Source organism: Thunnus thynnus, chromosome 21 (assembly GCF_963924715.1).
Source record: "Thunnus thynnus chromosome 21, fThuThy2.1, whole genome shotgun sequence".
In the NCBI taxonomy this organism is placed as follows: domain Eukaryota; kingdom Metazoa; phylum Chordata; class Actinopteri; order Scombriformes; family Scombridae; genus Thunnus; species Thunnus thynnus.
This window is the reverse complement of record NC_089537.1, coordinates 11,692,323-11,717,360: the sequence shown is the minus strand read 5'-3', so window position 1 is coordinate 11,717,360 and position 25,038 is coordinate 11,692,323. Positions and strand designations below refer to the sequence as shown.

The window sequence follows — 25,038 nt, the reverse complement described above, 5'->3', positions numbered from 1 at the left end:
GTATCAGTACAGTAATTTTGGTGGCCAAACTATGTTGACTTCAACATGTCTTGTTTAGACTTGGCAAAAAACATGCTTTAGCCGTTACTGCATTGTTTTATAAAATCTGGCATCAAATGTTTTCCATTCAGAAAGAGCTGTTGCCCAGATGAAAAGGGTGTATGAGTAACACAAGGAGGACTTTCAGCTGTACAACCTGGCAGAGTGCATCACTGTTGAAGTTTTGACACAGCTCAAGAGCCAATACTCATCCATGACAAGTAAATGACGGAGAATCTGTTAAACTCAGCATGTTTAAAGGGCTGGTATATTATTTTTTGAGTTTTTGAGGTTTTTATATCATTCTGTAGCTTCCGAGTAGTGTTCCAAATCCGAAAATTCAAATTGTGGTCAAAGTATGTAGGTTTTAGTGTCAAAATGACATTTTCCCAAGCCCTTTTAAAAACCTCTCCCCATGTGACCTGACATAGGTTTCTGCATGATGATGTAGCTACATATAAAGCAATATAAACCCTGTTTGCCTGCCTAGCCAGTAGCCACAGAGACGGACTAAGCAATCACTGCTGCTGTTGCGCTGCTAAACGTGCTAACCGACGCACACAGACAGAGCACTCACTGTTGCTGCTGCTCAAAGTTTCAAACATAAACTCCTCCCGCCAGTAAATAGCTCCGGATCAGAGCAGAATCTGGTGTGACTCGTGGGTGTTATTTGTCCTGAAGCTCCGGCTCTGCTCCCGGATCTCTCCTCCAGAGCTCCCGGCACCCAGTGGCTGTCTGTCCTGAAGCTCCGTCTTGTGCATTTATAAACATCTCACACACTCTCAGCACTGCGACATCGTTCTTGGTATATCTGGACAGTTTTTCATGCTCCAAGGTACAGCGAGCAAGTACGCTCGGAAATCACTTTCAGTGAACTGTCTGTGGTGGTGGGGAGGCATCAGCACTCTGGTTCTAACCCACGTCACTACTTTCTGCTAATGGCGGAGTGGGCGTTTCCATTTCCATTTAAACAATATCTCGTACCCTGATTTTGGTGTCTCCTTTCATTATTTCAGACGCAGAAGGAAAGGAACACAGACTGCCTTGAGTTAAAGTCAAATCCACATTTTTTTTGGTGAATGTTGACTTTTCAGGAGGGCACTTCTCCTAAAGCAAATCTCCAGGATCAGAAATGGCACACTGGGTTACAGTCAAAGAGGCTTAATTTAGCATCACTGTGCTATCTTTACATGAATGTCTGAATCAGGTCTGATGTGGTTGTAAGAATCCCTTTTTCTTTCACCTGTTTATTTGTGTCTGGCTTCACATGAAGATGTAAAAGAAGTACAGGCTAACTTAACTACTTTCACTTTCCTCTGACACATTTCTTATACCCCTGGTGAGCTTTTAGTTGAATACTGTTTATTTTCTTGGATGACCAGTATAATGAGAACAGGGGTTTGTGTCTACTGGCCAGGGCTGTCTCGTTAAAGAGGAAAGAACCTGTTATCCTCATGTTCAAGGCCAGGGCACATTCCCATGATACCTCTTTCCGTTCTGCAAGAAATGCTTACTTAAGCTTAGCCCCAGCCAGTGAGTCAGAACTTTTGCTCATCGAAGTGTGAAAGTTTACCTAGACGGCTGTTCCCCATGTGGCACAGAGAAAGAGTGAGAGGGAAAGACCGCTTGGCGTCCAGTGCCTTTCTTGGAGAAGAGTTACAGCAGTGCTGTATGAGCTGCATTCCTCTCTCTCTGTGGGCTATTCATACAGCACTGACAGGAGAACATGCTGTGTTTACTCTAACTAGACACTCATACTCCAAAATTGTGACTAAAAATCTCTCATTTTGAGTGTTTCCATCTGTCTCTCAGCTATGCTTCATTATTAGTGTAATTATGGTGTTTACATAAAACAAAAAACATCAAACAACTGGCTTACTGGCCTTGGAATTGATCATCAGGTAGATTTGTGGTCCTGTTGTTCCTTAGAAAATTAAGCAAGTTTTTTCACTCAGTTGAAAACATCAGCAAAAACGTTTAAATGGTATGAGCCTGTTCTGGTAATACTTTGAATATCAGATCAGATCATTCTGTGTAACACAGAATTGGAAGTCATCTGCGTACCTCATGAAATGTTATCTGCACATGAGGTTAATTAACTGTAGACAATCCATCATGTAATCAAGTTTCAGACTAAATCTACAAGAGTAATAATCTCTCAACACATTGTTTTTAGATGTGCAAAAGCACAAGCAAATAGGCGTGGGTTTCGATGGTGAAATTGGTCTACTTGGAGCAGCAAACACAAATTGTAGCTGTGCAAGGACATCAATTTATTGGAACACTTCAAGTATGCAAGGCGGATTAGTTTTAGCCCTTTAGTCCATAATTTGACATGCAATTTAAAATGTTTTGCCAAACTGATTACAAGGAAATTAACGGGTAAATGATGGAAAGCACAACAAAATCTGGACTTAAGGTTTAGGTTTAGGACTTAAAGTGCCTATTGACAAACCCCAGTTTAACATAACATATAAAACAGATATATGCCTTGGCTTGGTGTAGTGCTAGCCAACCATAATTCTTCCCCAGGAACTTTTCATTTTATTTAGAGACAATGTCATGACATCCAGCCAATGTTTCCAGCCACAGTTCACATGAGGCCACTGTGAATTCCAGAGCAGTTTTTTCCACTGGGAATTGTTTGTGGAAAAGCAACGAGAAGGACTTGCCAAAGGGTTTGAATAACACTTGTAATGTAGGAAATAAAAGTGTCTGATCTCTTTTAAATCAAAGGTGGTTTGCACTCCCAGGCTGTACTTAACTGGGAGCTTGCTTGTTGGGATGCACTCATGTGGCCTGCATGTTTACGATGGGAGAAAAGTGTGTGGTTCTGTAAGGTCAGGGCAAAGTCACAGAGGGGTAATTGGTGTGAGCTGTCAATCCATTTCTTCCTGCTGGGAAATGTCTCCCTGACATTACAGGCCAGTCAGTTTTTCCTCAATACATATGCTGTAGCTTAATGTAAAGTACAGTAATCTTAATAGTTCAGTGCATAGGAAATTAAAATAGAAAAGTCATACAAACTGAACAGCGCAGAGATCAAAGCATAAAGCTTAGCACTGGCTTTCATTGGCCAAATAAAAACAAAGCTACTGGTGATAAATTCTCATTTTATGGGCACAGAGGAATGAACTGAGTCACGTCATTATGTAATAGAGTGTTTTCAGAGACGCGAAGGAAATCCTGACTGAAAATTCTTGCTAGAATGCAATGTTCAACTAACTATTTTTTCCTCAGTGTCACTGATACAGCATCATTTTATAGTACTTCACAAACCTGGATGCATTACAGACCTGTTACGCTATTTTGCATGAAAAGGCTATGATATGCACATGTGTGCTCATTAACTAAATGACAAGAAACAGTATAAACCCTATGAATATTCAGGTTGAGTCACTTAAGTAGTTGTGTTTTAATTTGCAAGTCAAATTTAGTTAGAAAAAGCTTTTTTCCTATAACTTGGACCAAGATTGCCTTCACAGAGCAAAAAAGAAGTCTAGTTTGATTTATGGAGCATCTTTCCCCCAGAGGAAGTGTTCTTAAGGCATGCACATGTTGCCTTCTGAATACCTGATTGCCTTGACCCAACCTGGGATTTAACTGTGCCACTGTGATAGTCTGGTATGGGGAAATGGGAAGCATGTAAACCTCTACTGTAACTATTAAAATCACTTGTTTTACAGAGCTGCATGGAAAATGTGTTTCCCAGATGTGGGAGACAACATTCCCTCCCTGCACTATTCTATCCTCAAGCCAAGAACAAGAACAGGGACACACCTGTGGCTTGAAATAGGCGCCTCTTTCCCTCTGTGCTGAGCTTTAAATTTAAAAGTCATGTCCCCCCAATTCATTGCTATGTGTCATCCGATGCTCTTAGGTTCAAGGCAGACAGGGAACTATTTCCAACCTGTAACAGAACCTCTGTGTCAGAGAAGTACTGGAATAGCTATTAAAATGATGACAGGGCCACAGGCTAGACTGGGATGAGAGAATGGCTAAGTCGCATTGACGGGAAATGGATGGAAAAGAGCTGCAAGGAGGCTTCTTGTAATGTGCTATAGTTGTTTGTGTGGGTGTGTGAAGGGGAGGTGGGTGATTTTGAAGTAGCATAAATAATTTTTTCTTCTCCAATGGACTTTTTCAACATATTTGTTTACCTCCCAGAATCACAACTTTCCCTTTCGTGGCAGCAATAGTGACTTTATTTGGTGAATAGCGATTTTATTCCATAAAAATTAAACAATGAAGACCTGTTAATCTTTGTATTCAAAAGGTGTAGTGTCAGCTCTTTAACTATAATCTGGGGCAGAGTGCATTTTTTAATCAGATCTTCTCAAGGCTTTTTTGAGCCCTGATATGTACTCTTTCATACTTCCCATCCTACTTGCCAATGTGCAATAAATAATTTACAAGAATTTATTGGAACATAGTGCTGTATATTAAAGAGGTGGATTGGCTCTTGAAACATGAAAAGCCGGATTAGTACTGAAGTGGTCCTATAAAAATATATTAAAGTGTCATTAACTTTTTTGTTGGAGTGTCTGTCTGTTAGTGCAGAATAATGTTTTGCACAGTTTGAAATGATCTGTTGGAGAGTGGAAATGAATTACAATGGTACTCCCCCGTCATGCAATAATAGACTTTGATGAACCAGATCTAGAGATCCCGGGTACTTCCTTCTTGCAGCCTTTCTAATCAAGGCCCCCCAGTTGGTTACACAAAACATAATGGAACAAATGAAAACCAACTTAGTGGGTGTTGTCCGCCTCTCTGTAGCTTCACATGAGGCTATGGTGCTAATTTGTATTTGGTCTAACCCTTCCTCAACCTCAGACATGGCCACTGGAAATGTCCTGGAGGTTTGTGGGAGTTCTTTAAACCCAAGAAGATAGAAATGATTGAGTCCATGTTAAAAATATGCTTCAAATCAAAACTTCAGTAGATGTTCCTAATTTGAGATGTAGGTTTAGACTGCTAAACCAAGTAGTTGCCAGTTTGTTGACATAGGTCTGAGGTTTATAAAGGACTTGGCTTGCAGAAGAGGGAATCTTAATAGTTATATATAAATAACCATAAAAGATTACATGTATTTCTGTGGATTTCCCTCCATGGAAACCGAGATTTTGCAATTCTGCAAGAGTGTATTCCCACATCCTTATAATTTGGTAGCCAACGAATTTGTGATAAATTTATAAATCACATAAGTAAAGTTGTGAAAATGTGTTCTTTTTTCAGAAAATTTGATTGTTCTAACTGTTGCAACTGAGGAAACAGATGGCTTTCTCCGCTTTATGCAGTCTGCAAAATATTTCAACTACACTGTGAAGGTAAGATTTTCTTCTCATATTCGAAAATTACATCCAAAAATGTGCAGTTTGTCCAAGCTAACGATGCTAACCTTACACACACACACACACACACACACACACACCACAAACAGACAGTTGTTTTAAACACACACTTTCCAAGATTGATTAGGCTTGTTAAAAGAACAATGAAGTGCACCACGCTGCAAAAACATCCATCTTACTGGTACACTCCTTAGTATGGGTCCAGAATTTCCCTCTGTGGTTAAAACAAGCAGTAAAAAGCATTGTTATTTTGGCATGGAACTCAAGAGTTAGTGCCCTGCCCATATTTGTGTGCTCCTGTTCCTCTCTGTGTGACCTTGCTGTATCAGTTTGAGTTCCAACTCCCCCAGACACACACATGCAACTTTGCTAGCCATCTTAGGCCCTTTCTCAAGATGATCATTGCAAGAGGCCTTGCTAAATTAGAGCTAATGCTGTCAATCCCCTGTTATTGTACTATGTGCTTGGTGATATTGTTTTTTTGGGCTGGATGTGCACTTGCCTCTGTACAGCAAGTCCCCAAAAGACCACATTAGTAAACAAAGAAGGAAAAGGATCCTGACAATTTGACTGTAACTCAGGTTTTACCTCAGTACTGCAGCTTACCCATGCGGATTATCAGTATGAGGCTACCTTTAACTCCAAGAATCACAGCCTTATCTAACCCTCCTGCTACAGTTGTGTGCTTTTTTCAATCACAGTTGTTACAAAACAGTGAGATAGTGTGGGGAAGTATGTTCTGGCAGCTCTTAAGTTTCTAAAATGTGCTTTTCTAGCTTTCACTGAGTGAAAACATCTGCTGATATGGTAACACAACTGTCCAAAGCAGGCCAACTTGCTCTTTTTTCCTGATATTAGTGAATGACCTATCTTAAGGAAAGTTCTTGGAAATGTCTCCCATATTGGAAAACATTGGCTGAATTCCTGACTGGTTTTAAGAAATACATTTTTTTTAAAAAAAGACAGAAAAATGAAGGACTTGTGAAGACAGATATTTTTATAGTGCTGCAGGGCTGCCTCCTGGTAATTTTGAGTTCATGTTGGGCTCTACAACTTGTCCACAATGTGCTCTGTCGCAGGTGTTGGGAACGGGAGAAGCATGGAAGGGTGGCGACGTCGGCCGTTCTATCGGTGGAGGGCAAAAAGTCAGACTACTGAAGGAGGCCATGGAGGGTCTAGCTGACCAGGGGGATGTTATTGTCCTATTTGTGGATAGGTATGTTGATACACCCAAAAATATTTTTTCCTGCCTTTCCTTTGTAACTTGGACTTCTTCATATTTAAGATTCAGGCACAATTTGTTGAGTGAGAGCATCCATTCTGCTCTAGAAAATATTTCATTGCCTACTGTTGTCATTATTCCACTGGATGGATTACAGAAATATTCACTGACCATCTTTCCTGAAAGAGTTTTATTCCCAAGGTATATATTACTTCAAGTCCCCATTCTGTATCCATATGTTTGTAGGCAATCCAATAAATCCAATTAATCAGATTTAAAAAAAAGACCAAATTGGTTTTTTTATTCCTTTTTAGCTGGCTTATATTTTCATTTTCTTAGAGATGTTCAGCTGTTACTTTGAGCTGCTCTGTTAATGCCTTCTTCCACCAAAACATTAGCTTGATTGAGCTTTGATCAGATTTAGCTTTGATATGAAACATAATACATCTCCATAACAACAAAGAGATGCAAGAAACCTTTAATTGCTATGTAGATCTGTGACTTAGAAATTAAACTACTTTTCACCGTCACAGACTGAATTATGTAGCCCTAAACCGCCCTCCACTCATTCACGCAAAGGCATTATTACAGAGAATCGGCAAATTTATAAGCAGAGTAATTCTCACATGCAGGTAGCTCATTTATGAGGTTTCAAGGCCAATGGAAAGTTTCACTGAGTTAATGTGAGTGGTTTACAATAATAACAGCTTTGTAGGCCGTATTTCCACAAATAGAGCAGAAGAAGATGATACTTACTGTACCGTGTCACATGAATAATGTTAGCTATAATTGCTGTGCAAAGTTGTCACACCCTTGAAACAGGTAATTGGAATGTATTTTTTTCCCTTTTAGAGGAAATGATTGTAGTATAAGAAACTGTATCTGCACTTCACAGAAGATTGTGAGCCATTTAAATGTGTTTTAAAATCTATAATCGTGTCAGGCCACCTCAGCTGTTTTTACAGTTTCTACTACTAATTCAGTCACAGCCTTGCATTTTGTCTTATATGAAATTCACTCACTGAAATGCATGTGAAACTGAAAAAATCATGCACTGTGTTGTTGAGCATGTGCTGAATGCCAGAAAGATGAAAAGAAAATGATTGCATGCAATTCAAAAACTTTGTACCTTAAATGGAGACCACAATTGCCATTCACAGCCAGTATGTGATGTGTGAGATGGCTTTACATCAGTCACTCTACACATGAAACATTTCTGCCAATTCCAAATGTGCATATAGTAATGATTTTAGGCTTCACAATGGAAAGATTTTACTACTTAGGGAGGTCAACCTGTCTCCAAACCACACCTTTTTAATGCCGGCACAAAATTAAAAAGGTGGTGGTTCCCACTTTTAGTATATAAACCCTACATATTTCCAAACACACTCCTGTGTGTGTTGAGTGTGTTGTGCATCATTAAACAGATATTTAAACCTTACCTTTCCATGTTCTCTGTTAATTACTTGAAGAACACACATACAGTAATTAAGATTACTAGTGCAGTGCCTGTTCAAAACCGATTTCTCAATACTCGTCCCCTAAACACCTCACAAGCAGGCTATCGGTAGATGCTAGTTTACTGATGGTCCCTAAACGCCTCACAGACAGAATATCTGGAGACTATAATTTTGAGTTGAGTTGAAGTTGATTGGATGAACTGTAGTGCCCTTTCAAAACGTGCCTGAGACATCCTGCACTATGTCTTGAACATGTATATAAAGTTCCCGCACGCATGAGAAACTAGAATAGTAGAGCTTAACTCTTTGAATTTCCTCAGTTCATTCTCTGTGGTAGTCCCTATGTAATCCCATCTCTGACCACAATGTGGGTTGCAATGGCAGACTGGCGCTGTTTGTATTTCCTCTTGTTGAATCCACACACAGAAGAAGAAGCAGAAGCAAAGTTGTTTATGAGATATTTTTATATATTTCTGAATGTGCCTGAGATATCCAGCACCAAGTCTTGAACGTACATGCCAAAGTAGAGCTAAAGTCTCTTAAATTTTTTCAAGTCATTAACACTGTAGATGTAATCCCACCTCTGACCACAATGTGGGTTGCAATAGCAGAGTGGCGCTGTCTGTATTTCGGCTCATTGACGCCCCGGGCAGAAGAAGAAGCACAGTTGTTTATGAGGTATTTTTATATATTTCTCGAGAACCGCTCATCCAAACAACTTCAGACATCAACATTGCACTTCCTTGATTCCCCAGCAATCCACCTGCCAGGTATGAAGTAGATTGGATGAACGGTTCTCCAGATATGCAAAGGACAAACATACATACAGACAGACAGACATTCGTTGCTCTATATAGAGAGATACTGAGAGATTTGCAGCAGGATGCTCTTTGCAACTTTAAACACAGCCCTGGTTTCATCCTGCCAGCAACTGATTGAATTCACCTGGTGACCCAAGTACAGATGAGTCTGTCTGGATTCTGAGAACCAGAAGAATTTTAGTGTTACGTTATGCTCTACTGTCGTTTGCGTCTTTTAGTTCTGGCAACACCCACAAAGAGAAAATAAAACAGACCATTTAGTTACCAGGCTAAGTAGGCCTGAGATTTATTTTAATATTAACTAACTTTTTAAACACTATCAATGTTTTTTTTCATGGATTGCAGGACCCTTTTACACTGCAGCACTAACTATGATTGATGAGTTAATAGGGGACAGAATGTACTTGTATGAACATGTGTCGGCCAGATGTGCTTACAGTAGAGCAAACGGGCTTCTTCACCTATAGTAGACTTCCACTAATCTCATGATATACCTCACTGAGGTTGTTCATGTTGTCTAAAGGAGGGTACCTTTTACTTTTCCTACAGTCTTCTATGAACTGGTGTATATATGGTATGGGATTTTTTTGGATCGCTCAATTTTAGACTGTTTACAGGGCATAGAAACATAAAGAGAATCAAAATCACTTCTAGAAGAGAAGTGACACAGGGGAATAGTGTCACCAACATGAATCAGCTCTTTTACTGTTATGACTTCATAGCTCAAAGTCATAAAATCACCAGAAACACTTCCTAAAATATCTGCCCTTAGAATAATAACATGCTTTTAAATGAGCCACTACAGGGCCTATTTAAAGGCATAGGCACTTTTTCCCGTCTGTCACAGAACTATATGCCATGCATGCAACCAAGTTCGTGTTACAGTCTTACAAAACGGCACTCTTTTGGAAATACCTTACAGTACAACTCAGGAATGCTTGCCTATACAAATGCTCACTCATGAAGAATGTCAACTGTTTACATTAAGATTTCTATCTACCTCAAGCAAGTAGGAGCCTGGGTTGTTTGTTAGATGTAAGATAAAATGGACTATTTAAAAAAAACTGTCACACTGTCCCTAAAGGGTGAAAAAAATGATAAGAATCTGTTGTGTTTTGTCTTCACTCCTCTCTTTTAGCTATGATCTTATCTTTGCTGGGGGACCAGAAGAGATTCTCAGGAAGTTCCAGCAAGCCAATCACAAGGTCCTTTTTGCTGCAGAGGGACTGATATGGCCAGATAAGCGACTAGCTGACAAATACCCCTCAGTCCGCAGTGGCAAGCGCTACCTCAACTCTGGAGGTGGGTTCCAAAAATTCAAAATATGTTTAATTGTTATGACCTGTTGAATCTCTCCTCTGTGTCATGACTCACATGATGATGTATTAACATCTAACCCTAACCCTCAACGTCTCAACTATTTGTGAGACATTCTTTTTTATTTCTTATGTTTTAGGGCATAGAACTTGTATGCTGGGGTAGATTAGTGTTTGTGGAACTCGGTTTTAAACCTATAACTTATACATGTGCATATTGGTTTACATTCCACCATCAGCTGTCGAACTTTGAAGACTTGCAGGCCTTGCTGGAATTCAGGGGTTTAAGCAGCAGAGCGCCCTCAGTATTACTGGTTTAAAGAGTTGTAGGATGACTTCAAAGAATGGCAATAGACTGGTGTTAGCTTTTAAATATGAAATCACAGGAATTTTATTATTATCTCTTGCTGTAAAATGGAAGTATATTTGCCCCTGTAAACAGGCTCTTGGTGGAATTTCCTGTCAAAGTGGACAGGAGGTGACAGAAGCCCATTCATGCGAACAGTAGCTGCATACTTTTTTCCACCCTTTTTACTCCAGATTTCTTTCCTCCTTCCACTGATATTTCATATGGAGATGTTTCTGGGCATAATGAATGTGAAGTACTCCAAAACTGCTGAATAACAAAAAGCATACTGAATATGTGTAGACATTTTAACAAAAGAACAGTACCAGTATGTTCTCATGAATAATCCAAATGGCATTGCCAGCTGCAGTTCTTCTTCAGGGCATTGAATTACTGCTTTCCCTGTGGTCATCATCCTGGTCTGACCTCCCATATTGGAGCCTAGCTGTCTCAGTCTGATCAGAGACTGTTTTTAGCAGTCATTGTCACTGACATGACATGTGGATTTGTCTTGGCCTCCTCAATGTGCCACAGTTTGTATAAAATTGCTGGTTTTGTTTATGTTCCTACGGCTACCGCCCAAGTGACCATTGGGGAAAGTTTTATAGCATCTGGACACACACCACTGTGTCAGAGAGCACAGAGTTTCGGGAATGGATTCATGATGCAGTAAGTTTATGTTCTCTTTCATAATATTCGTTTTGATGTCTCACTATGGGATGCACGCCTCGCTGCAGACCTCAGAAGCATTAATCTCATTAGGCCAATCCTGATTGGCTTGTGAACGTGTTCGTCCGCACCAGGTAGTGCCACCTACCTTAAGTAGCTGCTGTGGACGACACAGTCTCATTCAAACACCTCTTCTCACTCGGAGCATATCTTGCGTCAGGAGCTAGCTAGCTTAACCGTTCACAGACGGATCTTATTTAGCTTCTGTTGCCAGGCGCTAGCTAGCTTTAGATTTGCTTTTTTCTCCGATCACACCAGATCGGATTCAGTGTTTTCCTCCTCCATGGCTTGGTCATCGTTTCACGGCTCCTCACCACAGCAGCTTGAGCTTGTCGAGCGTTAGCATTCCAGCTAATCCCTCGACTTCTGCACAGTTAGCACACAAGCTAGCTGCCTCGACTCCTTGCCAGCACACCAGCTCACCAGGAATGGAGGCTACAATTCCTCACACCAGAGGTGTCGGAGACTCCGGGGCCCGTCCCTGTCACTGCGGAAATAAGATTTCGAGCAAGGACACACACCAGGTCTGCTTGAGCTGCCTAGGGCTGGAACATGCCAGGCTAGCTATCGATGTTCCCGGCTCGTGTCAACACTGTGCTGGGTTCACCATCAAAAGTCTCCGCAGATGGCTAGCACGCCAAGCTAGTCTGTCTGAGCTTGACCCCTACCTACCCGCTGGCGCCCACCCGGCTCAAAGCGAGGGAGAGAGGGAAGTCACTGTGGAGGTGACACCGGGAGCTAATGCCAGCTCGGGCTCACAGCTGGACATGGCTCCGGTTCCCCCGCCTGAGGAGGATGTTCTGGAATTGGACTATGGAGAAGATGACGATGACGCCTCGGATATCCTCATATCAGAGGATGAAGAGGACGACAACATTTTCATCACTCCAGCCTGGGCTGTGCAGCCTGGGACCTCCGCCACCTTTCGGGATGGAGATGAGAGTAGCACACCAGCTTCTCCTCTCCCCAGCTCGGACTTGCTCGACGTGTGCAAACGCGCTGCAGACTGACTGGCCATCCCCTGGCCTGCTGTCGTAGCGGAGACCACCAGATCCTGAGATTCACTTTCCACGGGGTATGTTACGAGTATCACGTACTCCCTTTCGGCTTGTCTCTAAGCCCGAGGGTGTTCGTACGGTGCGCGGAAGTGGCAATAGCCCCCCTGAGGCGGCAAGGCATCCGCCTGGCCACGTACCTGGACGATTGGCTGCTGTTAGCACAATCGGAGCAGGAAGTCGGGGGGCACACTCGTACTCTCATACGACACCTATCCGACTTGGGTTTAGTGGTAAATGCGGAGAAGAGCATGCTGTCTCCGGCACAGAGTGTAATCTTTCTGGGATTATCGCTGGACTCGGTGTCTTTCACGGCTCGGCTCTCGGCGGAGAGAGTAAAGACTTTCAGGACATGCCTCGCACTTTTTCGTCCACATAGATCTGTTCAATTCAGATTATGTCTTTGATTACTCAGGCTGATGGCGTCTGCCATTCTCGTAGTCAGTCTTGGCCGCCTCCACATGAGGGATTTATAGTATTGGGTGGCTTCCCTCAGGCTAGATCCCATGCGTCACGGCGCGCGGAGAGTGTTGGTCACATCGGAGTGCGTCAGAGCGCTGCGACATTGGCAAGCCCCGTCCTTCCTGACCCGAGGGAGGCCCATGGGCTCCGTCCTGTCCAGGAAAGTGGTCACTAGAGATGCGAGTCTGTCGGGATGGGGCGGAATACACGAGGGCCGGCCTGTGAGAGGACGTTGGAGCGCTGGTCTGGTGTTTTTTATGTCAAAACCGAGATATACCATGATGGCAAGTTTTATTGTTCCATGTCATGTGTTTTCTCTCTTGAAACTTTGTTGTCAGAATATTAAATGCTGTGTTTTAAAAGCACAGTACAACTGAATTTTTGAAGTAGGACTGGGCCAAAAGGCCAGCTCTTCTGTTGATTTTAAAGCCATCATTTCATGGATCAGCTACCAAACAAATATAATTTGCATAAAATGTTATGATTTCCTTTGACCTTTTTTCTCAGTGCTGCTATTTTGATTATGTCATGGCTATCCATTCACTTGTTTACTGTTTCTGGGGTGTTTTTGAAATGATGGGATGCTAAACAGCGCACACTGACAACATAGCCAAACCCTACAATCTGTTACTGTGGTCAGTGTCCATGAGCAAGAGAAGGAAACTGAGGAGACAGGGGAAAACTGGAGTAGAGATTGCCATGAGAATGTACATTTAGAGCGGGTGTGAGTCACTAGCACACACTGTTCCAAATGCTGAGCTCGTGGTGAGTTGTGAGACAGTTAAAACTTATGGATTACAGCTTTCTTACTGCCCATTACTGCACTCCGTCCTATATGCAGACTGTGGGAAGAAAAGTTTCTTGCGTGCTTGGGATTATTGGCCAGAGTCACAATTTGTGTAAGGCGTAGACCAAAAAGTCAGCAGACATAATTGACACCAACAGTCTGCCAGTTGTGTATGACCTCGTAAACTTCTGTCACCCTATATTTTACCGCTGGAAATGTGTTTCACACTGTTTATTACTTGCAGGTATAATTGGTTACGCCCCATACATAAACAGACTTGTTACACAGTGGAACCTCCATGACAATGATGACGACCAGCTCTTCTACACTAAAGTATACCTGGATCCATTACAACGAGTAAGTTTCTTATTGTCAACCCCAATACTTCATCTAAAAATATATCCCTAGAAAGCATATCTTGTATGGCTGAGCAAATCTCTCTGTTTTCATGTCTCTTAGGAAACTCTCAATATGAGTTTGGATCACAAGTGCCAGATTTTCCAGAACCTGAACGGGGCCACTGGTGAGAAATCACAGAAACTCAAGTCAACAATTCACTCACTTATTTAAAACCTATCTTTTATGATGGCACTTGTAAAGTCAAAAAATGAAATATTAAGTCTTGCTGCACTAAATAAAAGCAACATTATATGTTTCTGCTCCCACACTCTGTCAAATATTGCATATTTCAGAGATGTCGTAGGCTTGGCAATTTACCCTGTAAATTATAAACCTTCATAGTTCTTGCACATGTGGTAAGTTGATTTCCCTAACCTGGCCTAACACGTCTCATGTTCCTATTTTTGGCAGATGAAGTGCTTCTCAAGTTTGGAACGGACAGAGTGAGAGTTAGAAACACAGCATACGACTCTCTGCCAGTGGTCGTCCATGGCAACGGAAACACCAAAGTGAGTAACAAATTATGCCCTCGAGCACACCTTATAAAGTCTACTTAAGGAACACCATAGATACTTTGGAGTTAATCATCCTCATCAAGGACACCACTGTGGCTTTGGGTGGAATTACTGAACTCTTCTTTCCCATTTGCAGATACGTTTCTGTTGGCCTACAATTTTAGATTTTAATCCAACTAACATTCAGCAATGACTGCATGACAGTGTATAAATCCCCACACATTATGGAAATGTATACTGCTCCTTGTGATACTTGCCAGTAACATTGGCCAGAAAATCCATCTCATTATTCAGTGGAGGAGAGAGGTCTGGCCAAAACTAGGCTATAACGCCTCTGTCCATGTGTCCCTTTGCCATCATTCTCTGTCCATTGCAATGACAGGCTCAGCAAGCAAGATGTCTGTGTGATTCCTGTAATCATTCTCTGGAGTTCTTTCCTAGTCTTTTTTACTTAACCTTAACTCTTCACGTTTCGCTCCACCACCAGTCCCTTGTCTCTGGTCTTCCTTGGTAATGAACCAAACCCACCAACTGTTGAATCATTCTCCCCAGAGGCCTCGACATCTGGAGGCGAAGCTTTAAATGGTAGATCACAGAATCCTTGTCCAAGCAGTGGTTTCTACCATTGCAGCTGCCCTATCTAGATCTCTGACCATTTCAGTATTACTATTTTCCAGTTATCCCTCCAAGTCCAAACTGTTGACAAAAATGTGTCCACTGTGTTAATGTCTGCGATAAGAGATTTGCAAATGATAGTGCAATGTCTGGAAATTATATGTTCCCACAGAATTTGCACCTTTCTTGCACACTAAATACAGAGCAGCTATGGCTGTGATTACAATATGTATAACTCTATGAAACTGAGAAGAAAAGAGATAATTACACTTGATTGTAAAGTTTCAGCTTCAGTCGACAAGACATTTATAGCCCTGTGGTCTTTAGTCTGACCTGCAAGTGATTTGTGTGGTTGTCCCAAATTCCTACAATTAATCAGTGGACTGTACTGTCTATCCACAGAGTAAGCTATTCATAACACATCATGATAATGTTTTAAGAGAGCTCTGCTGAACCAGGAAAAGAAACATGGGGTTTTTGCTTATGCTGATATTAATCTTCTGTAACCATCATTGTCATTCACCTGATCTGAATTCTTTCCCTTGTAGATCTACTTGAACTACTTAGCCAACTATGTCCCCAATGCATGGAACTATGAACATGGCTGTAGCCACTGTGATGATGATGTCGTGGACTTGTCTCAGTTACAAGTAAGTGCTCCAAATTAAGACATTTTCCTTCAATTTGCTGTCCTCTTTAGTCCATTTTTAAATAGGTCCTGTGGAAAGTTTGTCTATGTCCTCCTCCCCGTGGACATAGGAAAGGATGAAACATAGCCTAGTATCCCAGCATGAACCATCCATCTATCAGTGACTGTCTAGACAGTAGGAGTGGAGCAAAGCTTGTCCTATTTCATCAGATAAGCAAGTCAGTTGGTACTGTACACATTCCCTTTCCAACAATAATAGCTTATGTGCCCGTTGGTCCTTTTGGATCCTTTTAAAAGAGCATACGTGCCAGGGAAACTACTTGGGGCAGAGGAAACACTGCACTTCTGTGGTGCAGGATATGGCTTTTGGGGTTTTCAGAAGGGCTCATTTAAAGGGGTGTCGCTGTCGACCAGCCTGCCTTTTAGTGGGCTTTCCAGTATGGGTTTTATCCACAATAGTAAGTTATCGTGGTTACACTGAAAATTTGTCACTGAGTTCGGCTAAAGCTGGCGACGTATAGACAGCAGGAATGGCATGCCCTAGGAAATGTCTCTGGCTGTGTGGTTGCGTCTGTCAAAAATGTTACCAAACTGTACTTCTCTTTGTGGGCATAGTACTGAAGATACACATGATCCAACTAAATGCATTATATTATCCGTGTAATTTTTGTTTGATCTATTTTGCTTTCTCTAAATTGGTCTGGTACAATGTTTTTCCAAAGTGATTTACTATAAAATGGTTCCTTTCATTTAAATAACACCAAGGTCTTCACACTACAAAGAAAGCACACTGTCTATCACAAAATGTAATAAGGAGACATGAATCACTTTTTCTCTGTAAATAAATGTCCTTTAATTGCTGGCGCTGATTCAGTGCAAACCCAGCTACATAAAAAGCAGCTCTATGAAAGCTCTTCTTATTGACCTTCCCAAGTGAATGCAGAAAAAAATCTGCTTCTGAATAACAAGGAAAGTTAGTAAACACACTTCATTCAATTGCACCACTTTGTGCAAGAGTTCGGAGAGATCAGGTCATGTGGAAACACTGGTTATACTGTGTCCAGACCTTTTTTGTGAGGGTAAACCCAGGTCACTGGCAGTCCGGCTTGATTCTTTGTGTACTTTGTTTATGGGATTGAGCATAAGCCTTGCAAAATCAGTGCAAGTGTTAGGCCACTAAAGCCCAGCCAGATCTCTTCACTGTCTACCTTTGTCTTTTGTGTGCAAATGAAACTCAGGGTGTTTCTCTTGTCAGCTTAATAGAAGCTTTGATCATATTTGCTCTGCTGTTTTTGCCACTCTGTCCCCTTACTGCTGGTCCACTGTATTTCAGTGACAATTTGAGCTCACGTTGGCAAGATGCACAAGTTTCCCTTCCTGTGCCTAAAACTCAGACATTGCGGAACAAGAAAATTAGATGCTTCTCTTCGGATCCCTTTTCATCCCTGGCCCAGACCTTCACTGTGAACTGGTCAAGGGGATCAGGAGTCCAGAGTGAGCTGTGTGGGCTGGAGCTGAGTGTCATGGGAAAATGTTTTCTCTGCTCTTCTCTGTCTCTTTCTTTATATCTTCTTTTCCCTAACTGTCTGAGCAATCATGTTGTACATTGGCTGTCGTCTGAAAAGTGTTACACGTGGCAATCTGGGTTTGAAGTTAGGATTCCTGTGAAGCAGTATGTTCATGTGTTTATTTTAAATATGCTTTTTTTTAAAAATGGTGGAAATTTTGTCAGTAATAACACCAGCTGTCCTCATCTGTCGAAACAAAAGATGTTCAATAATTCTTCCAGTGGATAGTGTTCATCTTAAAGGTAAACACTTGAATTGACATTAAAAAATTTTAACACAGACCACTGCAGAGAATAATAAATAGGAGCTCACGTCATGTAATCAAGAGCTAAGTGACATGAAAGCAGAGGAAAATTCTGTCCTTAAGTGAATACCATCTGTAGCAACGTCACTGTTTATGTATGTCTGATGTGAAGTGTCACAATCGTCCCTGATTTAAGCTAAACAACTTTCCATTGCTAAGACAGCAATTTGAAATAGTACTAATCAGTCTCTTCTTAAATCTAAACAGGCGTACCCGAATGTCTTGGTTGGAGTGTTTATTGAGCAGCCAACTCCATTTCTTCCCGAATTCTTCCAGCGGCTTCTGACCCTGGATTATCCCAAGGATAAACTCAAAGTTTTCATCCACAACAATGTGAGTGTATGCAGCTGCCATGATTGGACTTTTTCTGCATTTCTATATGGTAGCTCCATATATGTGGCTTCTAATCCATTAATATTGGCTCCCTTCTTAGGAGGTTTACCACGAGAAGCACATTCAGAAATTTTGGGAGGAGAACAGGAATGTGTTCAACAGTTTCAAGGTTGTGGGACCAGAAGAAAATTTGAGCCAAGGAGAAGCCAGGAACATGGGCATGTATGTGTTACTCCTCTTTAAATCTTTCATCTCTCTGAAGTTGTGGTTAGAAGAACAGAATTGATGAAACCAGATTATGGTGTTGTTGGCCCTGATTTATCATATTTTAAGGGAAAACTTGTGTGTGTCTGTTAAATTGATTTTAAAGTTCTAGTTCATGCTAGTACAGGCCTTTTATGTTGCAGAAGCATTAATATTTAACAATGATCATGCATTGTTCCCCGTGTGGTTATGGTGGCCCTCTTGGCCTTTAGGTGTTCACTTAAAACTTAATGTTTTATGCATAAAATTGTCTTGACTTGACATATGGAGGGTTGAAAAAGTCTCAGTTCAATAATTAATAGGCTAGACAATACAGTGTTGCATATGATGTAATACATAGCATTCACACAGGTGTAGTTTTTCTCCACAATTCCCCTTATAATGGCCCTCTCTCATTGTTCAGTGTTGAGTACCAGCCTGTTGTCATGGTGATAACGCAATCTGTGAGGCCCCATCACAAAGATCCTCATCAAAAGTGCAGCACACCTTAGTGTATTTGTCAGGACAGCCCCATGATCATTATTATTATTATTATTATTATTATTATTATTATTATTATTATTATTAGCAGTCTCTAATCTTCCTAAAATCATATTATCTGCTGGAGACTTAAAGATAGTTAGTAAGAGCCTGACTACAAATTAAAATGACATCTTATACTTAGGAGCTGGTAAATTTGAATTGGTGACTGTGTTCCAAGTATTTCATTGACTGTAATCACCTCTGGATTGAATAATCACTACTCTCTCTGCCCTGTCTGTGTTTTTGACTTCATTAGGGATCTCTGCCGTAAGGATGCCACATGCGACTACTACTTCAGTATAGATTCAGATGTGATGCTCACCAACAGGCAGACACTGAAGCTCCTCATTGAGCAGAACAGGTAATAATATGGTAACCGGAATAGAAGCCACATTGGAAACCATTCAACAAACCTCCTGGGTAGTTGTTATCATCATTGAACCATTTAATTTATTCCAGAATTTATTCCATGTGGCAGAACCACAGGCACATTATAGCTGAGTGAATGAAAGTTTAAAAATAAGCCACTCTGGCTTCCTGTTTTTCCCTGGGCACATGGAAAAAGTGAAAGAGTCTATTGCACTAACCCTGAAATGCCACTTAGCATTATACAAAAACAAACATGCAAACCCTCCTTTCCCTTCTACAGCTCATGATTGAAGAGAAAGCTTCCCATAAACTAGATGTCAATGTGGCCGCAGCATGGTATTGTGACCTGTTGGAGGCATGCAAAGCACAAGCCTTTCTCGGATATTTAAAGACAGTATGGGAATTCTCTGCCGGCGCTGATGTTGTGGGAGGAAAATGCCACTCTTTCTTGACCAAGAACATTTACCATTAGTACTGTATAGTGCATCCATTTGCATCCATAATCAACCAACACTGCAATTTATGGTTCAATTATTTTCAGTCTCCAGTTCATTGCATAATAGAAAAAAATCCCTTTCATTGTGGTTTGGGTTTGTAAGAAAACAGCAGTGGAATAATTGTCAGTTTCAGTATTTCATGCAAATTCAAACAAATAACCCAGATTCAGGGTTTTGTTTGTTTCGTTGGAGCTTGTTGCAGAAAGGAGTACTTCTAGTTTGTATTATGTGCTTCCATAATCTCTTTTATGGACTGATCATATCTTTCCACTATGAAGTTGATCTTTTTGATGCAGCATGCTGGTGTTACCAGTATGAGACCCAGTACATTTGGTGGGTGGCTGTCCGTGAGATGTCACTGAGTTTTATCTACTCTGACAAAATTACCATCTGTCCACTCTGCCTCTTGCTTCCCTACAGAAAAATAATTGGCCCCCTTGTCACTCGTCACGGCAAGCTGTGGTCCAACTTCTGGGGAGCCTTGAGTCTGGATGGTTATTATGCTCGCTCTGAAGATTATGTCGACATTGTGCAGAGAAAACGAGTGTAAGTCATAAATGCAATAAGGGCGGACTCTCCTCAATGCACACACGGCAATGGCTTTGCATTTTTGGTTCACACATCTGCTTTGCAAGTATTGGATCTCTCACTGAGTTCATGACTATAAATAAATCTTGTTCCATTGTGCTAACTCACCATAAACAACAATACACAAGATGGCTAATTATGAGCTACATCCTAGAATACACATAGGAACAATCATTAAATTAACAATCCGACCTGAGCAGTGATCTTGTACTGAACACCAAAGCCTGAGGCATTAATAAGTCCAACAGTCCAATTCACTGCCTCTTTGACTGACTGACTTTTTATGTGTTTAAAAATAAGATGAAATGGCGCCCAGATGGCGCAAAGGAATAAGCACCCGCCCACCACAGTGGAAATTAAGGTTTAATCGCCCGTGAACCTGCGGGGAGGAAGACAGTGAGGGATCAGGTTATTCACTGCAATAGCAACTCCTACTGGTTGGTCGAGATGCCAGTGTAGACAGGCCAAAGGTGGGAGTTAATTGCAAGAGCGATAGTGTGTGCAAGTGGAATTGGTTTGTCCTTTCAAATTTAGAAAAATGCATTAAAAGTTGGTTGCTATATAATTGTAACTCAATAGTCAGAAGAGGATAACAATTATTATGTTTTTAATGATTATGTTCTTAAACGACTCGTACAACACACCCGAAGTCATGGATGGCATAAGGAATAAAATAAAAATTTTACTACTGCAAAATGAGCACTTCCTTTCTCTACGTCTTGTTGTTTCTAGGGGTGTGTGGAACATTCCTTACATGGCACATGTATACCTTGTCAAGGGCAGTGCCTTGAGGAATGAGCTGAAAGAAAGGAACTACTTTGTTCTTGAGAAACTGGACCCAGATATGGCTTTGTGTAGAAACGCCAGAGAAATGGTAAGAATGCTCAACCTCCATCTTAAGGAATTCATACTATGAAGATATTTCAGTAGTGTTGTCCTTAAAAATATATCTGCATAAGGACATAGCCAGTTTTAGGAATATTTATGCAATATGCAATGAATCTTAACCATGAAAAAGTCAACAGCTCAACGGAGGCCAAAGTCAAAAGATTGGCAAGTATAAGCGGTTTGAAATGTCTCTCTCTGTCATCAAGGCATGATCTCTCTCTGTTTTTGATTGCCTCTATGGTTCTTAATTAAGGTTTCTGTTCCATTTGAGTCCAATTATTCTTCACTTTCCTTCTGTCTTCATTGTTTTAAGACCACAGACAGTGCAACCAGTTGCAATGCCTGGCTGGCTCGCTGACGAAAGTTGTCTTGCCTGTTTGTCTTTACACTTTTAAACATGTAAACTTGTCACCCCTGCTCAGCGCTAAGCAACTACCAGCTCTGATTTGGTGTCTTTTGGTTTGCCTGGCTTTTTTTCCCCAGCATGCATTCCTCCCGTGTTAACCCACAAAAACATCAGCTTCAGAGGGAATCTTGCTCTTTTTTCATGCAGGCGCGTTTCCTCTCCTCCTGAGTTGCTATGTATGTGACACATATATTTCAACTGTCACCCTGTCTCTTATTCTTAAACAATCATGTATGTTATACTATTTACATGATGCTTCTCCTTTATTTTAGACCAGTCACAGAGAAAAAGACTCCCCTTCTCCGGAATCATTCCATATGCTCAGGCCCCCAAAGGTTTCCATTTGTTTTGATTATTCTGCTTTCTTTAACATCCATTTCCATTGGGTTAGCACTCAGAAGCCATTCCAAGCTTTGGCTAATATTTTGGTGAATGCTGAAGTATTTCATAGGCAGACTCACATGCAAAAGAAATAATACCCTATTGGAATTAGGTTAAGTTAAATTATTACATTTAGATACATTATATTAATTTATAAAAAGTAATAATTCTCTCCATTCAAATTTACTGCCAATTCTTATTTCCTAAACACAATACTTTAATATTGAGTTGTTGCCTGTGTCCTTCCAGAAGAAATCAAGCTGTCTGGCAGCTCTTTGGAAATTGATGTTGACATTTTGGTTGTGATGAATTTAGGTCCAAAAGCAGATATTTGTCTAAGCTAGAAAGAGAAAGACCTGTTTTCTGTCCTGTTTTTTTATAATACCTTCCAAGAGGAGATCAAGGAGGAGAAGGAAGGTCGGAGAGACAGTCCACATGCAAGTCCCCTGTCCTGATGCTTTACCCCTCACAGCCAAACCTCACAGCCAACACATGTAACCAGCTGCTCTCTAAACACACCGACTGATCTCAGACTAGGCTCCAACAATATTTCTTTTCACTTCCATGAACCATCTGGTTTAAATCACAGCTTTCACTATAATTTTGCACATTAGCAATTTGGAAACTTACACCAGGAAACAGATCAAAGATTGCAAAACCATTCTTAATTTATCAATTTTGTCCTGTACAAAGCCTAGTCTGACACTGAGTCCAAATCCTCCCCCACACAGCGTCCTCCCCATGCTTCACTGTAGAGGGAATATCATTCCTAGATTTGCTTTGCCCCAAGCTGCCCAGCGCTCCCTCTGTTCCTGTCCCCCCCACCCCCACCCCCCTCCATTCACCTCACTGCCCCACCCTGTCCTGTTCTCAATCCACCAACACCCCTGCAGCCCCGCCACTCCCAACACCCATAAATAATCTTAGATTATTTATTTGGCATTTTTGTCTCTTTTGGTTCTATCCAAGTCAAACATTTGATTTCAGTGTGTTAAAACACACTTAAATCGCACTTTATTTTCAATTTTGTGCAAATGCAGCCTTTTTTTTTCAGATTTGACAGGTTTTATGACAGTGCTAAACATTGAGTGTTCAAGTCATAAACAGTTACCCTAATTATAACCTGTAGTGCACTTGTGCACTGTAGATCTGCATGTATTATGGTTATGTAGATATGGATCTGTTATAAATCCTGCCTGTGAGACATTACAGAGATTTTTTTTGCCTCTAACTTTTATGAAACTTACTGAACTTTTCCCTGTTTGCTGCAGGGAGTCTTCATGTACATAACAAACCGTCACGACTTTGGGAGGCTAATTTCCAAAGCCAATTACAACACTTCCCATTATAACAATGACTTGTGGCAGATATTTGAAAACCCTGTGGTAAGTCATTATGATCTCTCACTATTCTCAACCCCCATCCCCCTCCAAAATACCTTATTCTGAATAACTGAGATAAACACCCACCTGTAAAGGTAATTAGCCATAATGGAAAGATTACAGATGTGAGACGATTTTGAAATAATGACTTCACTGTGATAAGACTCCTTACTGATAAGGCTTTGAGATTTACTACTGTATTTTGCACGCTAGGACCTGCCCTGTGGGAGTGGGGATTAGCACTGTGAGGTATGCAGGTCAGCAAACAGTCCAAAAAACAATGAGGACTAATCCGAAATTCTTTCTCCTTTCAGGACTGGAAGGAGAAGTACATCCACCAAAACTACACTCGAATTTTCACTGAGAACTACATGGAAGAGGTTTGTATGTACACGTGTTCGTGTTAAAAGAGATACAGACAGAGAATGACATAATGTGGCACAGAAATCCTAACATCTGTACAGTCACTGCAGTTAAAAGTGAGGGTGTGATTCAATTCTATTCTGGGAAGTCTCTTAGTGTACGCATGTGTCTATGTGTATTACAGCCTTGTCCAGATGTGTTCTGGTTCCCGGTCTTCAGCGAGAAGGCCTGTGATGAAATAGTTGAGGAGATGGAGCACTACGGATCATGGTCTGGAGGCAAACACGAGGTCAGTCCTGTTAGCTCTGGTTCACTCAACACAGCGCTGTAGTCAACACACATGTACCTTTTCTCTGTGGTTATGTTCACACATCTTTGTAAGTGTGTAGGAGAATACTAGGGCTGCAGCTAATGATTATTTTTATTATCATTTCAATATTTTTTCATTTGTTTTTTTTGGGTTTTTTTTAATAAAATGTCAAACAATAAGAACTCTGCATGTATCCAGAGAAAAGATGTCACTTTTAATTGCTTATCATTTCTTAAAACCTGTGAAAGAAGCCAAAGGGATTCAGTTAATAATGATATGAGCTGCAAATCAAATTGCTTCAAACTGTTAACACATTTTGTTAATTACTAATTAATACCTTTAAACTTGAGACAATAAGTTGCCTCTCAAATACACACAATTCCCAACAAAGTCTACACAACTGGAGAGGGCTCATTTTCCGACCTGCAGAAGAACAGCCATTTGCTGTAATGTATTCAGTACACATTTAAAAAACAAACAAACTCTGAAAACTTTTCAATTGCCTGATTTAGATAATGATCATAGTACAGATAAACCCTTAATTATCTCATTGTGGTTAAGCGTTTTGTTGTGTGTTGTAAATAAATAAGAACCAAACACAAACAAGTAGTGAAAGCAAGGAAATAATCCCTCATGTTCCTTCGCAATCTTTATTTGAACAGTCATGACTTTGTTGTCTGATGGCTGGAGGAGCAGTTAACTTTCAAGCAATCTTGCACACCCTAAGTCTTTGGGGGGTTTTTTAGATCTGATGTTGTTTCTTGAGCTATTTGACTCTTTTTTTTGCTTGTACACACATGCTTAATTTTATTACCATCCTCTCCAGGCCCATCATGCAAATATAACAAAGTAAAGGGTTATGATGTCGTGTTCTATGTTTATGATGTCTTATTCATGTGGCCTGCTTTATGTAGTTTGAAATCGGTAATTGATGTCACTGAAAGTTTGCCTTGGAGACGAAATGCGGACTAATGCAGGCACTATGACTAACTCTGTTTGGGAAAGAGGCTGAGCTGGATGGGTCATTAAGTCTCATGCAGGCAGACAACAGCACACCCTGCGGTTTTAAACACACACAGGCGTGCATACACACA

The 25,038-nt window shown here is 40.9% G+C and overlaps 1 protein-coding gene and 1 long non-coding RNA gene across 4 annotated transcripts in view; one reads left to right on the top strand and one right to left on the bottom strand.

Annotated features, from left to right (window-relative positions):
- The window catches only part of LOC137172936 (uncharacterized), a 280,586-nt gene that overhangs the window by 76,156 nt on the left and 179,392 nt on the right, over positions 1–25,038 (bottom strand). The gene's annotated exons all lie outside the window — the stretch shown is intronic.
- The window catches only part of plod2 (procollagen-lysine, 2-oxoglutarate 5-dioxygenase 2), a 34,269-nt gene that overhangs the window by 7,326 nt on the left and 1,905 nt on the right, over positions 1–25,038 (top strand). Inside the window, exons 2-17 of one of the 2 annotated variants that reach the window (XM_067578778.1) lie at positions 5,278–5,369; positions 6,473–6,609; positions 10,035–10,198; positions 13,836–13,948; positions 14,051–14,114; positions 14,402–14,499; positions 15,669–15,770; positions 17,849–17,974; positions 18,075–18,196; positions 19,017–19,121; positions 20,047–20,172; positions 20,947–21,088; positions 21,781–21,843; positions 23,161–23,274; positions 23,586–23,651; positions 23,819–23,923. In XM_067578778.1, coding sequence (XP_067434879.1) covers positions 5,278–5,369; positions 6,473–6,609; positions 10,035–10,198; positions 13,836–13,948; positions 14,051–14,114; positions 14,402–14,499; positions 15,669–15,770; positions 17,849–17,974; positions 18,075–18,196; positions 19,017–19,121; positions 20,047–20,172; positions 20,947–21,088; positions 21,781–21,843; positions 23,161–23,274; positions 23,586–23,651; positions 23,819–23,923 — 1,739 coding nt within the window. The remainder of the gene's footprint in view (positions 1–5,277; positions 5,370–6,472; positions 6,610–10,034; positions 10,199–13,835; positions 13,949–14,050; positions 14,115–14,401; positions 14,500–15,668; positions 15,771–17,848; positions 17,975–18,074; positions 18,197–19,016; positions 19,122–20,046; positions 20,173–20,946; positions 21,089–21,780; positions 21,844–23,160; positions 23,275–23,585; positions 23,652–23,818; positions 23,924–25,038) is intronic. The other variant, XM_067578780.1, reaches the window with a different exon arrangement.